This window comes from Kryptolebias marmoratus, linkage group LG9 (assembly GCF_001649575.2).
Source record: "Kryptolebias marmoratus isolate JLee-2015 linkage group LG9, ASM164957v2, whole genome shotgun sequence".
Taxonomy (NCBI): domain Eukaryota; kingdom Metazoa; phylum Chordata; class Actinopteri; order Cyprinodontiformes; family Rivulidae; genus Kryptolebias; species Kryptolebias marmoratus.
In genome coordinates, this window is record NC_051438.1 from 18,181,710 (window position 1) to 18,196,291 (window position 14,582).

At 47.7% G+C, this 14,582-nt stretch overlaps 4 protein-coding genes across 4 annotated transcripts in view; 3 read left to right on the top strand and 1 right to left on the bottom strand.

Moving 5' to 3' along the window:
• Window positions 1–3,281, top strand: part of zdhhc5b (zinc finger DHHC-type palmitoyltransferase 5b) — a 7,876-nt gene extending 4,595 nt beyond the window's left edge. The window contains exons 10-11 of the mRNA XM_017428214.1: window positions 208–1,130; window positions 1,507–3,281. Coding sequence (XP_017283703.1) covers window positions 208–1,130; window positions 1,507–1,612 — 1,029 coding nt within the window. The 3' untranslated portion in view covers window positions 1,613–3,281. The remainder of the gene's footprint in view (window positions 1–207; window positions 1,131–1,506) is intronic.
• On the bottom strand, window positions 3,041–7,020 carry tmx2a (thioredoxin-related transmembrane protein 2a). The gene is made up of 8 exons (XM_017428238.3): window positions 6,832–7,020; window positions 6,666–6,726; window positions 6,256–6,369; window positions 5,212–5,288; window positions 4,825–4,931; window positions 3,925–3,990; window positions 3,705–3,834; window positions 3,041–3,589 (listed from the first exon to the last, which is right to left on the bottom strand). The coding sequence occupies exons 1-8, from the start codon at window positions 7,018–7,020 to the stop codon at window positions 3,437–3,439; spliced, it is 897 nt and encodes a 298-aa protein (XP_017283727.1). The 3' UTR covers window positions 3,041–3,436.
• Window positions 7,021–7,078: 58 nt separating this feature from the next.
• On the top strand, window positions 7,079–9,417 carry si:dkey-6i22.5 (polyamine-modulated factor 1). Its single transcript, XM_017428255.3, has 5 exons — window positions 7,079–7,452; window positions 8,077–8,182; window positions 8,583–8,683; window positions 8,891–9,086; window positions 9,241–9,417. Exons 1-5 carry the CDS (start codon window positions 7,244–7,246, stop codon window positions 9,304–9,306), a joined length of 678 nt encoding a protein of 225 aa, XP_017283744.1. The 5' UTR covers window positions 7,079–7,243; the 3' UTR covers window positions 9,307–9,417.
• A 47-nt stretch (window positions 9,418–9,464) lies between these two features.
• Window positions 9,465–13,299, top strand: med19a (mediator complex subunit 19a). The gene is made up of 6 exons (XM_017428252.3): window positions 9,465–9,813; window positions 10,198–10,320; window positions 11,590–11,723; window positions 11,820–11,916; window positions 12,022–12,116; window positions 12,969–13,299. Exons 1-6 carry the CDS (start codon window positions 9,600–9,602, stop codon window positions 13,032–13,034), a joined length of 729 nt encoding a protein of 242 aa, XP_017283741.1. The 5' UTR covers window positions 9,465–9,599; the 3' UTR covers window positions 13,035–13,299.
• The last annotated feature ends 1,283 nt before the right edge of the window (window positions 13,300–14,582 follow it).

A 14,582-nucleotide genomic window follows, 5' to 3' on the forward strand; every position in this document is an offset into this window, starting at 1 on the left:
CACACACACACACACACACACACACACAGTCAGTGTCCAGACCTCAGTAGTGTGATGATGGAGTAGAGCACCGGTCAAGCATCCAACGCTCCCCACCGTCTGTTTCCTTTACTGTTTTCTCCTTTTTTAAAAATAAGATGGTGCTCTTCGTCACGCTGCTCCTCCTCACTCGTTCCCTCTCTTCCTCTGGTGTGTTCTCCTCCTCAGATGACCCGCGGGGAGAGTCTCAACTCTCCGTCCCCCTCCATCCTCCAGTCCAGCCGCCAGCCCAGCTACCGCTCGGAGCCGAGCAGCCTGGACGGGGCCACAGTGGTGGGAGGAGGTGTAGGGGTGCGCAGAGGGGGAGGGGAGAGGGGTGAGGGCCCCGGAGGCCCCGGCGGGACTGCTGGCGTGGCGTCGGGGGGCGTGTCGGGTTACTCCCTGACTGGGCGCTCCTACACCTCCTACCCATCCTCGCTGGTTCTGTCCACCGGCGGCTCCCGCTCGTCCAGCATGCGTTCAGCCCAGACTGTGCTCAACCCGCTGGCCACGCTCCAATCAGAGGGCACCACGGACACCAGCTACAAAAGCCTCGCCAATCAGACGCCTCGGAATGGCAGCCTGTCCTACGACAGCCTGCTGACGCCATCCGAGAGCCCCGAGTTCGAGTCGGCCGCCCACGAGCTGTCGCCGCTGAAGCCTCACGTTCCGTTCCACCCGATGGCGATGGGACACCCGGAGGCCGTGTCACCCAGCAGCCCGCTGCAGGGCTACACGTCGCCCTTCCTCTCAGCTCAGATCGCTCAGCAGAGGGAGGGGCAGCTGCTCCAGGGCTCCACCACTTTCTCCTCCCCCCACAGGGCGTACCTGCGTGTCGTCAGCCCCCTGTCCCCCTCCTCCCTGGGGCCTCCCGAGGTCCATCACCTGCTCCAGCACAACCAGGACCTCAGCCCCCGGAGCCCCTCCTCCTTGTCCTCCTCCCCGGGGGCCCGCTCACCGGAGCCCCCGGTCTCCCCGCCGCCTCGCGGCCTCTCCCTCTCCAAGTCCCCGTCCTACAGCGGGGAGGCAGGGCCTCAGCACAAGCCTCGGCCTGCAGGAGGAGGAGGAGGAGGAGGAGGCGGCGCGGTGCTGGGAGGGGGAGGTGTCCCACAGTGAGTAGTGAGCCGTCAGCAGATTCTTCAGCCTGCCGCTCTTCTCCTTTTTCTGCTGTTTTTCTTTCCCGGTTTGTGTCAGCCCTCCTCTTCCTCCCTGATCTGTGTGAGTCTTCCTTTTCCTCCTACATACTTCAGTCAGTCTCTGCTTGTGTACTTGTCGTTTGTTTTATTAGGAATGTGTAGATTATTCTTATTATGATGATGATTAAAAGCATGCTGGCGTGTTTAGCTCCAGGTTTAGTTCTGCTTCTGTTCTGTGGTGTCGTTGCCTCCGTCCTGTTAGATTCGATTGTGTCCACTTTAACCTTCTCACTTCCACCTCTCCTTGTCTCCTCTCCTCCCTCTCCCTGAACCTGAACGGCCGTCCACTCAGACCCGCCTCTCGCCCGGTCTCGGCCAACCACAGCGCGCCTAAGCCGGGGGGCGGGGTGAAGAAGGTCACCGGCGTCGGAGGGACCACATACGAGATATCGGTTTGAGCGACATCACCGGACTCCTTGCACTTTTCCTCCTCCTTCCTAAGCTGGATGTTATTCGTGACTCGAGGGTCCTGTCGGACTCGGTGGCGGGGGCGGCGGCGTACGTGTCCCCTTCATCCTGGAAGCGGTGCTTCTTTGTTCAGATCCGAAGAAAGACAAACTGGAGGCGCAGATTTCCTTTTTCTTTCCCCAGTTTTCCTCCCTCTCTCTCGGTGAGCCATAAACTGATGCGACCGTCGTCCCGGCCAAAAGGGCGCCAACAAACCCCTCCCACCCCCCCCAGGTTCGCCACTTCACTTTGGTACATTGAGACTCAGAGACTCGACGAGGATGTGTCTTTCTCCGCGGGAGGGTTAGGACTCCAACCTGCTGACCAACACGAACGTCTGAACGGACCACACGGAGGGAGGACACCCGACCTTTGAACACAGTATCATTTACGTTTTATATATCTATTTTTTTTTAAGATATCATTTTATATAAATGTAAAAAAAAAGAGTACAGATTATTGAATCAAGATGAGGAGGCGGATATGCTCCAAGTTATCAAAACGGTTTCAGATCAGTCGCCTGTCTCCTTTTTTTTTTTATAATAATAATCGACGGCTGCATCAGCCGCGCGTGAGAGTTCATCATCATCATCCTCCAAAGAAAGCGATGAAGCTTCACAGACACCAGAAGTGGCTGATAATCAAAACTATTATTATTTTGAAATGAAAGCCACAAAGAAATTGATTCTCACGGCTGCAGCAGAAGCATCTTTGTGGAATGTACGCTTGTAACGTTTATGCTAGAGACATTATGCAAAAATCTATTCGTAGCTTTAAGATCTTTGTCTTTTTTTTTAAGTGTTTATTTTTATTTCCCCCCCTCTCTCCTTTTCTTTAATTTGTCAACCAGTTTAGAAAAAAAATGTATATTTGCGACCTTAAACGGGTGTTTTAGCCAAATAGAAAGCAGCGAGGGAAGGGCTTATTTATTTCACCGAGGATTAATAATAATAACAATAAAAGCAAGAAAATCAGATATTTTTTAAGAACTTTATAAATAAAATTAGATCTGAGGTTGCAGTTTGATTGGATTTTGCCTTGAAACCGTTCAGTCAAGTCAGTGTTTTTTTTTATTTAAAGCAAATTATGAGTAATCGGATCACGTTAAGCTATATTTCTGTAAATTAATTTGTTTTTTTTTTGCCCGCTGTCGCGTGTAGAACCCCTTAGACAAAGGGAAATGGTTTTTTATATGGTTTAGGGATTATGTGGTTTTTATTTATTCTTATTGTTTTTGCAGTAGGAAGTCAGAGCCGTGTGAACGCGGCGCAGAATACGATGTCGCAGGTTTTCCCACCCCGACAGGAATGGGATTTTATTTTTAAATTTTTTTTATTTTATCTAGTTGTGCTGACTGCTTAAGTTTTTTTACACGCAGGTGACAGAAAAGAAAACTTTAATGGCACAAAAACTTGTTGTTTTTTTGTTTCTTGGCCGAGGGTCGTGACCTCTGAGCAGCCCGGAGCTACGCGCGAGCACTAAGTTCACTTCTGTCGCCGTGGCGGGCGGAACAAGTTCCACAAATATCTGTAACCGAACACATCGAATACATTTCCAAAATGGCCTTACAAAGAATTTTTTTCAGAAGATGTCCTTCAGAATAAAAAAGGTCAAACCGAACGAGTCGTGACTCCGTTTTTGTTTTTACTCTGAGCTCGAGACAAACGGGACAGGGAGCAGAAGGCAGGCATGCGACGACTGAAATGTCGACTTTCCGAACAAACATTTAGGATTCCTACAAAATAAAATGCAACTAATGGAAACGTCGCCCCTCTTCACTGATCCTTTTTGCTCTCTGTCGGCTGCTCTGCCTCCTTGGTTTCCTCCTGCAGCTCCTCGCCGGCTTCCTCCTTCACGGCGGCGCTTTTGTTCAGCTTCTTGGACTTCTGGAAAAGCTCGTTGAGGTTAAACTCCCGGATAATGTTCTCCTGTGGATTTAAAAAAGGGGGGGAGGGGTTTCCCGTCAGCATTGTTGGGCGTCATTTGTAAGCAGGTCACACACCAGCAGCGTTGGTTAAAAGAGCACCGAAAAAAAAAACAGACCTCATTGAAAGTCCAGGAGACGGCTCTCCCCTTCTTGTCCACCATTGGACGTCTGAGGACCTCCCGTCCTCCTTGAAACAGCAGCAGGGAGGGAAGCTGCTTGGCCAGAGGGGACGTGCTGACCCCGTACCTGTTGAGGGGGAGAAAAAGGGCGTTTATAGAAAACGTGACGCGTTTAAAAAAGGCAGCATTATAAGAATGAGGAAGAGGACAGACAGACCTCTGAGAAACCTCTCCGTAGCGACCGATGTCCACTTTCCCAAACCTGAGTCCTGCACAGTTGTACCTGCAGGAAACAGGAAGCTGCTTCAGGCCGTTGGGTCAAAAACGGTCTTTTATCATTTAAAGAAATCACAGCAAACGTTAAATGAGAAGCATTAGGAACCAGCCGGCTCCTGCTGAAGCTCCAGTCCTCACAGAACATCACCCGTCTGTAAAGACAATGTTTTGGATAAAATTAGCCCACTCTTCTTAACATTGCCTCAGACCGGTTCCTAACAGAACCTTCATTCTGTCCCAGATCAGCTGCTGCACGACTTCATTTAAACCGAACTTCAGGCGTCCAGATCTGTGGTTCTGAAACCTTTCAGCTCCTGACCCACGAGCCCAAAGGTTAAAGGTTAAACATCACAAACGTCACTAAAAGAGTCAATTCTGACAACACAGAGATTAAACTCATTAAAACAACTTTTTCCTCCATTTAGGTTTTATTTCTGGAGATCCATTCAGGACACCAAACCCGGTGTTTTGTGACCCGCAGAGGGGTCCGAACCGCTCCTCTAGAGGAATGATTCCCAAAGTTGGGGTTCTGGACCTGAATGTAGGTCACCCAGCACCAAGCAGGGGTCCTTAGATAATCAATTAATTATAATAATTAATTAAAAACTTAGTTTTTATGATATATTTGCACCACAGTTGTTACAGTGAATAGAAATGCAAGCATCAAATGGAGGCTTCAGGGCAGCTTATATTTGACTGGGTTCACAGTAAGGACGGCCATTTTCCCCACATCTCCATCGTTTTATTTATTTATTTATTCTCTTTTTATTCAACAGCCTAATATGTTGTGTTTTACATCCGAGGCTGGGCTGGGGTGGGGGTGCGTGTTCGAGTTTCTTACTTGAGAGAAAGGTCGGCAAAGACGGGAGCGAAGGACTGACAGTCGGAGGACCAGTTGGCGTAAAACTCCACAATCCACGTGATCCGACCGTCCCTCTGCAGCTCCTCCTGATCACACGGAGGTAAAACAGGTCCGTTAGAAACTCCTAACACTCAGCCAACACGGCTCGACCACGGGTTCTGAAGACAGTTCATGCTATCAGATTTTTACAGTTGTATTAAATTGCACGTGAATTCTTCATCACCGCCTCAAATGCCGCCAAAAGGGCGAACTGAGTTTAATTACCTCGAGTTCAGTTCTCGTTTAACGCCAAGCAAAACCGCTCGGCATCCAGACGGCTTCTGACCGCATCAAAATGTAAAATTAAAACAAAAATAAACCACTCACGTCGATGGTTTTGTCACTGAAGTACTTGATGTACTCCGGGCCCATGTAGATGGGAGCCTTGCAGGTCATGACGAACGCTGCGGAAACGGAACAAGAAGATGGCGTTCATCAGGATGGATAGGTTGGATCACTTCCTTTAACATCGGACTAATAAAAGACTCGTGAACACTAATATCTGCACAACAATCCCATCCTTTCACCAAAAAACAAACTTTGACGTTAAAATCCTAACATAAATCAGATTTAAAGCCTAAAGAAGCTCAAATTAAAGGCTTGTTATTCCTTGAAGGAAAGTTTATCAGCAGCTGAGTCGAACCTTTTTATTGACCTCGTGATCTGAGTTTGAGGACGACTCTCAGCTACTACCACATCAGGTTTTAGCTCAACGCCTCTGAATTTGACTGAGTTATGGCGGCTGAGTAACGTTGATTAGTTGTGGCAGCCACCTTGATTTGGACCGACTCCAAAAGTTCTTTAAATGCAGATTAGAGACGGATCCGTTGACCAATATTAGTCGCTGTTTTAAAAAATAACTCTTCAGTCAGCCGTGTCTGAGCGTACTTTATGATTAAAACGCTGGAAAATGAAGCTTATTGTAGCCCACAGTTTAGTTGTCTTTAAGTAAGAATGTTCCTCTAGATGTTATTTTAGAAGTACAAGCTCTAAGGGTTGTTAAATGTATGTTATAGTAAATGAAAAATAAAAATCGGTGTTGGATATCGGCCATTGGCTGCCCCGTTCTCTAAAAAAATCTGTGCCGGCATCGGCCGAAGAAAAGCTGCCATCGGTCGACCTCCGCTGTAGATCTACTGACTACGTCCTGAAAGTCTCATTAAAACGGGCCAAAAACTTCCGAATCAGGCGGCTTCTCGAGGCGTCACCGGATTTTAAGTTTCTGGGGAATCGCAGCGAAGGAGGGCTGAAAAACCACGGATGGTTTTCCTCCCGCGCCCAGGTGGAGGAGCGCATTTAGGAGGACCTGGAGCAGACGAGATGTTCTGTAGGAGTTCGAGGTGAAGGTGGCGGGAAAAACAACCCACTGACCTAAGCACAGGGCGAGGTAGAGGATGCCCAGCCGGATGTCCAGCCTGAAGAAGAGGATGACGTTGGCCACCTTACTGAACAGGAACAGGTTGCCTATGTGCTGCTCCAGGGTGACTGAGGAACAGGAGAAAAGAGGAGGATTAGTGACCTAAAACGGAGGAAAAATAAAAAATAAACCACCATTACACCAGGTGAAGGTCAAAGAGGGGTGGGATTACACCGCACCTGTAATGTTTACACAATAAAAGCACAAAATGAATCACTTCCTGGGTGTGTGGGGGGGTCTTCTTAAAGGTCCCAGGTCAGACATTTTAAACTCTTACACAGAATATCTCAGGATTATGTTAAATAAACACAATCTGGCTGTTAGGTCTGGTAAATGAACAGGGTACAGGGTACAGGATACTTACTGGCTCTTCTGTTCTTCATCATCACTATGGCGCTGAGAAACATGAGTATCTCCAGTTCTCTCTGTGGAACAAACCCCGTGTTTTACTTTGTTCTTTCGCAAATAATAATAATAATTAAAGGTCAGACCACGTTTGACGCCGTGCTGCGGTGCAACACCACCCTCACCCAGTCGAAGTCGCAGGAGTTGCCGTCCTCCCGATCCGATGCCAGGTGCTCGCACAGCCCGGGGGCTTTCCTGACCACCAGGAAGGCGACGGTCATGAAGAACGACACGATGTAATACGGCTTCAGCAGCCATTTGTAAATCTGTGGCAGGTGGTACAAGAAGGTGCACACGCCCGTGATTAAGCCCATGTTCTTTTTTTTTTGTTTTGTTTCAGAGAGCTCGGCCCACCAATACGTACATGGAGGAGAAATGAAATGAGAGAGAGAGCGAGGTAGCTAACGGGGAACGGAGAGTTGCGCATGTGCCGGAGGAGCGACGTCACGTTTCCTTACGTCGCCCTTTCTGGTCGCTGCGGCTCGCCGTAGTTTTGGCGGGCGCAGTCGAAAATACAAAACAGGGGAAAGTGAAAAAATGGAGGAAGGCAGCGTTTCGGCTAAAATCGAGACAGCAGAGGAGAGAAATGGAAGCGGTCCCTCTGATGAGCAGACGGCGGAGGAAGTTGCCTCGGAGCGGCAGTCCGCCGGGAACCCGACGGAGGAGGCGAAGGCCCGGTACAACCGGTTAAAGCTGTTCGATAAAGTCCTGGAGAAGAGCCTCAACAAGTTCATGGAGCAAGCCGGGTAACCTGTCAGGGGTTTTAATGTGGGACAAAATGCTCACAGTGCAAGTGTTTTGGTTGTGTTATATTCTAATGAGATTTTAAAAAATCAATGAAAATCCGTGTGTCTGTTAGCAAAATATTTAATGAACCCCTGGACGGATTTCAATTAAACAGTCAGGAAGTAAACACCAGATGTGCAGCTACAACTCATTAACTTTTGGAGTCAATCCAATTCAAGATGGCCGCCACAGTCAATCTACCTGAGCCAACAGAATAAAATGCCAGAGTTTGGTGTGGTAGTAGCTGAGAGTCATTCGCAAACACCTTCTAAGAGCTTCGCAAAGCCCTGCATCTTCGCCTAAAACGTCAACTCATTAACTTCTAGAGTCAACCCAATTAAAGATGGCCGCCACAGTTACTCCACCTGAGCAAGCAAAATGTGCAGGTATTGAGCCGGAGTTTGGTGTGGTAGTAGCTGAGAGTCATACTCTGAGCACCAGCAGGTCAGGACGACTGATCAACCAAACACAAACAACCATCCTGCCAGGTGATCAGGATGGTTGTTTGTGTTTTGGGTTGTACTCTTCAGTGGTGGTTGTGGGGTCATGGTTTGACACGCGCTGACACCTTCTTCTCCTCTCAGCTTTAAGGGGTTTTCCAGCACGTTTCGCCCGCTGTACAAGAAGAACCCTCAGCTGATGGAGAGCATCCACAAGCAGTTCGCCGAGGAGCTGCGGAAAACGATACAGGTGAGATTTCAACTCGTCGCACATGAAGGTCGCAGTTCTCGGCTGGACCTTTGAAATCGTTTTGTTTTAGATAACGGGTTTGACGCCGACAGTGAACGCTAAACTTTCACAGCTAGGATCTGGTGTGATGAGCAGCAGTCAGAGCGCGTGTCGTGGAGGACTCTCAGCTACGACTACAGTTTTAGCACAATATCTGCAAAAACTGACCGAGTTGCAGCCATTTAGTGTTTTCTCTCGTTAGCCATTCTGAATGTCATTGGCTCTGAATGTTATTTAGCTGTAGTTGGATGTAGAATGATTCATTATGAGATATTTTGGTAACAGACGCGTAACCTGCCCATCTGCACAGAGTGAGGGCTTGTTCTCATCTGTTCTTGTCTCTGTCTCTGTGGACATTCAGGAGGACATCACCAAACTGATTGAAGAGGGGATGTTGGAGTGCAAGCTGAACGAAATGGACAAACTGGAGAACGCTGCCAAGGACGACCCAGAGCCCGCGTGGTCAGTGAACCTGCTGCTTTTATTAGAAAAATTAATTCTTGCTTTTAAGGCCACGTGCAAAAGTTTTTGACTGAACCGCTCTTTGGCCTCCATATTTTGTTTCGCGTGTGTGTGTGTCACAGCACCAGCGTTTCCAGCTCGTAGCAACACTAAAACTCAAGTCTGATGTTCTTCTTCTTCTTCTCCTCCCCCCTGGGTTTCCCTAAGGCGGCCAAGCGGCTCCCCCGAGCAGGACTTCTGCAGCTATTTGACGCCCTACTATCAAAAGCAGGAGGCCTACGTGAGGCTGGAGCTGAAGAAGATCCGGGCGGAGAACGCCGCCCTGGCAGAGAAGGTTCGGGCCGGCCGGGAGAGCGTCGCTCAGACCGAGCTACGCATTTCTGCCGCCGTGGAGGACTGGAAGGTGAGGGAACAACCGCTGAGGGAGTCGCGTCCAATATGGGAGACCTCTGCTTATCAGTTTTATTTTTTTAAACGGATACTTTTATCTTATTATAACATCAGCATAAATATAAAGTTTTTAGTCGTTAACGGATGTTTTTGTGTTTCATTTCCAGGCTTCGGTGACTGAGTTTGAACAAGTAGCTTCTTCTTTCCATCCGGCTGATGTGTTTGATGTGTGACTTTTATTTTATTTTTTTATTAGTATACCTGCCCATTAATTTAACTGTACATATCTGTCTTTAAAGTGCCCAATGTGTTTAATAAATAAAAGTGTTTTGATCCCGTATAAACCGGTTATTACGGTACGGTGCGTGTTTCCTCTCTGTTTTACGGTAAACCGGTGACGAAAATAAAGCCACAACGAAGGAGAGCCGAGCGGCTGCGTGGAGACGCGGGGATTTAACTCGCACCCATACCGGCTTTTTTTCCCCCTTCCTCCACATTCACGCCAAATGTTTTTCTAGTGACAAGCATGACGGAGATGTTCTCAACTTTGTTCGGGCAAAATGAAGCTCAGGGACCGCCCGGGTCTTTAGGTTTCGGACCGGGGAAACCCCCGCCGCCCATGCCGCAGAACCAGGTCTCCATGGCGGGGCAGATTCCACCACAGCTCGGGGATGAGGGGCCTGCTCTGCGGAAACCCGGAGCCATGAGCGGACCTTTCTATTTACTGCGAGAACTTCCCGGTACCGTCGTGTTGCCGTCCTCTCCGGAGGCGCTGTTTTGTCTTTTGAAATTAAGTTTTAAAATGTCTTTTAAAAGTTGGTGAGGACTTTGTAAACAACACTGCGGCTAAATGCTAAGCTACACGGAGGAAGCTAGCTACAGTTGCTAGCCCCGCTTTAGCTCACATAAAGCTGTTTGTTTGACAAATCGAAACAAAATTCTTTATCCATCCATCTCTGCTCTGATAGGTTATATTTACACCTTTTATGATTAATAAACCAAACGTTATTTAGCTTCCTGTGAGCACCTTTAACCTGTCACTGATTAGCTTTAGCCTTATGTAATCCACTTCAAATCGCCCCTTTTTGCATTAATCACGTTGAATTTTTTTTGTTGCTTTTCAGTCGGAAACGAACTGACAGGAAACACCAACCTCATTACACACTACAACCTGGAGCACGCCTACAACAAGTTCTGCGGGAAGAAGGTGAAGGAGAAGCTCAGCAACTTCCTGCCAGAGTTACCAGGTGTGTGGGCAACACCTGGAGAGGGTTGGGGGGCAAATCAGCCCTGTTCCAGGCCTCTGTCGCAGGAGAGACACACCCCCCACCCCCACCCCCAGATACACTTCATTCTGCTTGGGTGAAACATCAGTCCAGATGTCCAGATGTTGGATTTAATCAAAGCACGGCAGCATTAGTGACCCGTTCTGACATGAGTCAAAAAAAAGAAGGGAAAAAATGATTTAGCTAATTTTACTCCTATTAAATTGAAGGTGTATCTTCTGAAATAACACTTTTGTTTAACAGCATTTATATTTTCCTTTAAAACTGACCGTTTTTCTTCAGGGAAATCCCTTTGTATAATGTTTGGCCCCTGAAGCCCTTAGAAGAGAGAGAGAGAGGTAGAGAAGGCCTTGTAACTTTAGGTCAGTTGCGTTTTCCCGTAAACAAAATGAAACACGATAGTCCCGACTGGTTTTGAAGACTCCCTTGTGAATGTCGCCGGCAGCCAGCCTCCGCCTCGGCGTGCGGTTCGGGGGGGCGTGGTGTCTCCTCTGATTGAGATGCTCGGGACAGGCGGAAGGGCGGGTTGATGTTAAAATAGTTTGTTTAACCTCAGCTCGTATCCATCCGTTCGCTGTCCGTACACACTGGGTTGTGTTCGGGGTCGTGGGGAGCTGGTGGGCGGGGCACATCATGACCCTGACCCCGCCGCCAGCTCCAGCACCAGGACCTTCCTGCTGCGAGGCGACATTACAAATCTAAACCTGCAGCGTGACAGGCGGCTGTTTCACCTCCTCCGTTTTAAGAATAAGAACAGAAAGCCGGCTGGACTTCTGAGGCTGTAACGGCTGTAGCGTTGAGGTCGTCTTATGGAGCTCAATCTTCATGGCGGCGCTCGCAGCGCAAACGATTTCTGACTTCTCTGACCTCGTTTCCACCTTCCCGCCTCGGTCGCCTCACCTCAGACCTTCACAGTTTGTTTTTAGGATCGAATCGCAGATAAATTTGCTGCTGATCCAGGAGCAAACTAAACAACTTGAGGCCAAAACTTAATTAGCAGTTTGGTGTTCGGGGCTCAAAGTTCGGCTAACTTTACTTTTTCTGCTTCGCCATTTTCTCATCTGGGTTGCTTCACGAGGCCTTTTGATTCCAGCAACCTGAAGCCTTAGAGTTGTTGTTTTATATAATTTAACCATCATTGAAAACACTCATTTCAGCACTTTTTGACACCTTTGTTGGGACTTCTGCCCACATCCTGTAATCACACTTGTTCTGTCTCCGGCGTTGCAGGTATGATCGATTGTCCGGGCGCTCAGGACGGCAGCTCGTTGCGCTCTCTGATCGACAAACCTCCTGTTTGTGGGAACTCGTTCAGCCCGCTGACCGGCGCTCTGCTCACAGGCTTCAGGCTACACACAGGACCGGTACGTACTTATGTTCCCCTCATGAGTGAACCTAAATGAGCACGTTCTGGTCTGATTAAAGATGGCACCCTGACATGTGCTTCTCCTCCCCTTCAGCTCCCAGAACAGTACAGATTGATGCACATACAGCCTCCAAAGAAGAAGAGCAAACACAAACAGAAGCACCATCGACCGCAGGACCCTCTGCCACAGGGTTTGGCACAATGTTTTCAGACTCAAATACAAAAATAATTTAAAAAGCTGCTTGTTTTCAGGTCACTTATGGGCTTTTTTTTGTTTTGTTTTGTTTGGTTTTTAGAAACTCCATCAGACTCTGATCCCAAGAAAAAGAAGAAAAAGAGGGACGACGATCCTGACCGCAAGAAAAAGAAGAAAGACAAGAAGAAGAAGAAGGTACAAAAAATCTACGTTTGTGTGTCTGTCAGCGAAATATCTCGCAGCCAGCTCACTTTAGAAAACACAGATTTGGTGTGGTAGTAGCTGAAGGTCACCGCTCCTGAGCGATACCACTGTGTTTCTGACGCCACCAGCCCCCCCTGTTTTCACTGGAATCTGCGCTTTTTGAGCCCGGGTCTCAGAGGTGGAGGGTTTGGGGGAGCGTGGGTGCACGTTAGTTCGTCCTGCGGTGGAGGGCAGCTGTTTATGTTACTCACCCTTCTCAACTTGTAGCAGAAACCCGCTCCGAACGGACGGAACTTATTTCCACTCTCCAGGCTGCGTGAAAGCGTCAGTGTTGCCAGATATGTCGATTAACGTGTTTGTAAGATAGTTTTATGGTCGAGTCCTCCTCCTTTTCTGTGTTCATGTTCACCGACCACAACTAATTCTACCAACCTCCCCCCTCCGAGAAAGCACCCCCCCCCACACACACTCATTGACAAGATGATAGTTCGTCATTTCTTATCTGGCAACCCTGCCCAGCGTAGAAGCTTCATCAGCCTCTGTGAGTGCAGCTGTATCCAAGTAAACATGTTATTTTTTTCTTCTTGATTCACCACAGTGAACATTTGAAAGAAACACCAACATTTCTCGTGGTTTCTCGTGTGAATGGGGCCTAAAACTCACCGTCAGATTATTTAAACTCTTTTTTTTTTTTTTTTTCTGAAAGGCGGCGGGTGACGAGCATTCCTTCAGCCTGTAGTTCTGTAGAAACCTGCAGCCCGTTCTGTGTCCTGAAGCCAAGCTGCTCAGATGTTACATCATTAACCTTCCCCTGTCTCCCTCTCTCTGTCTCCCCCGGTCCAGAACCGCCACAGTCCGGACCACCCGGGCCTCGCCGGATCACAGCCCAACAGCAACAGCCTCAGATAGACAGAACCCCACTGTGTCCGAGTGTGTGTGTGCTTTTTGTAAGAGGACGAGTGTGTGTGTTTTATAGACAATTGTATTAAGTTTTATGGGAGGAACAGATGGCTGCAGAGAGCGTGTGTGTGTGTGTGTGTGTGTGTGTGTGAGGACGATCCAACGTTCCAGAGCAGCAGCTGAGTCGTCACCGTTCGTCTTTCTTTAACTTTGTTTTGACCATAAATGCCAAAATCAAATAAACTTTGATTATCTTTGTTTGCATCTCTCCTAACCCCCCGCTTCTTTTTTTCTTTAATTATTCTTTTTATTTCAGAGTTTCAGATCACCTGATCGGGTCTAAAAAAACAAACACACACTTCGAGTCACTCGTGTAGTTTCAGGTTTATTTCTGAGAAGCAGCAGCAGGTGGAGGATGAGCTGATGGGGAGCAGGAGCCTTTAAATACAGATAAAACACGCTGAGAGACGGAGGCTTTAACTCAGCTTCAACAATCTCTGGGTTATTATTCAACGCTTCTGACATGATTTTTTTGTTTTTTATTTTCTAAAAACGGCTCATAAAATCCAGGTCTCCCCTCCGGCGTCACTGAAATGCAGGGATTTCTATTAAAAAACAAAACAAAAATAAACTACAAACCGAAGCAGATTAAAGCAGGAAATTCATCTACAACCCTGGAAGACCACTTTGGTTTACAAAAGAAGTGAAATAAAATAAAAAGTTTGGCAAAGCGCTTCTTAAAACACAACAAATTCATTGAAAAACAGCCTAAAAGACGACAAACGAGGGGGGAAAACAAACAAACTTTAAAATTTACATTTAAAACGTCTCTATGTACAGCCATCTCGTACGTAATACATTTAGTTTCCAGTTTGGAAGATTTCATTTAGTTTTCTGCAGCTGGTTGACCCGAGAAAACCCATTTACTTTCATTTCTGATAAAGATTTGGTTTAAAAAACAACAATAAAAACGTCTCCTGGCATCCCCGTACGCACCCACACGACGCACATCGCTTCTATTTACAAAAAGGTGAAGGTTTGCTCGCTTCTAAAACCCCAGAAAAAAATTAAAATAAGTACACCGAGCTTCTTCCAGAACCAGCCACCCGAGGAAACGCTTTTCCCTTTTCGTCTCTCCTGCAGCGAAAATTTAAAGACAAAATGCGCTGAAACACACATCTTACACACGCTCCGGTTCATTTCTGTGCACAAAGCTGTACAGTGTTTTAAAGTGTCCACACACACACACACGTGGTGTCAGTCACATCCTGAAATCTTTTAAACTTCCTATAAAAGACGAACGAACAGAAATGTTTGGGTTGAATTTTTCTCTCCGGAGGACGCAGACAAGGACGGATTTCAATCAAACTTCCAGGAAACGACCACCGGATGTTTGTCAACAACTTAATTAACGTTTTTGGGGGGGTCAGCCCGATTCAAGATGGCCGCCGCAGCCAACGTAGAGGTGGCGTCGGCTCGGGGTCGCTTCTACAAATATTGACCTAAAATGTGACGCGGTGCTCGCTGAGAGAGCAGAGCGCTGACACAAGACCTTTA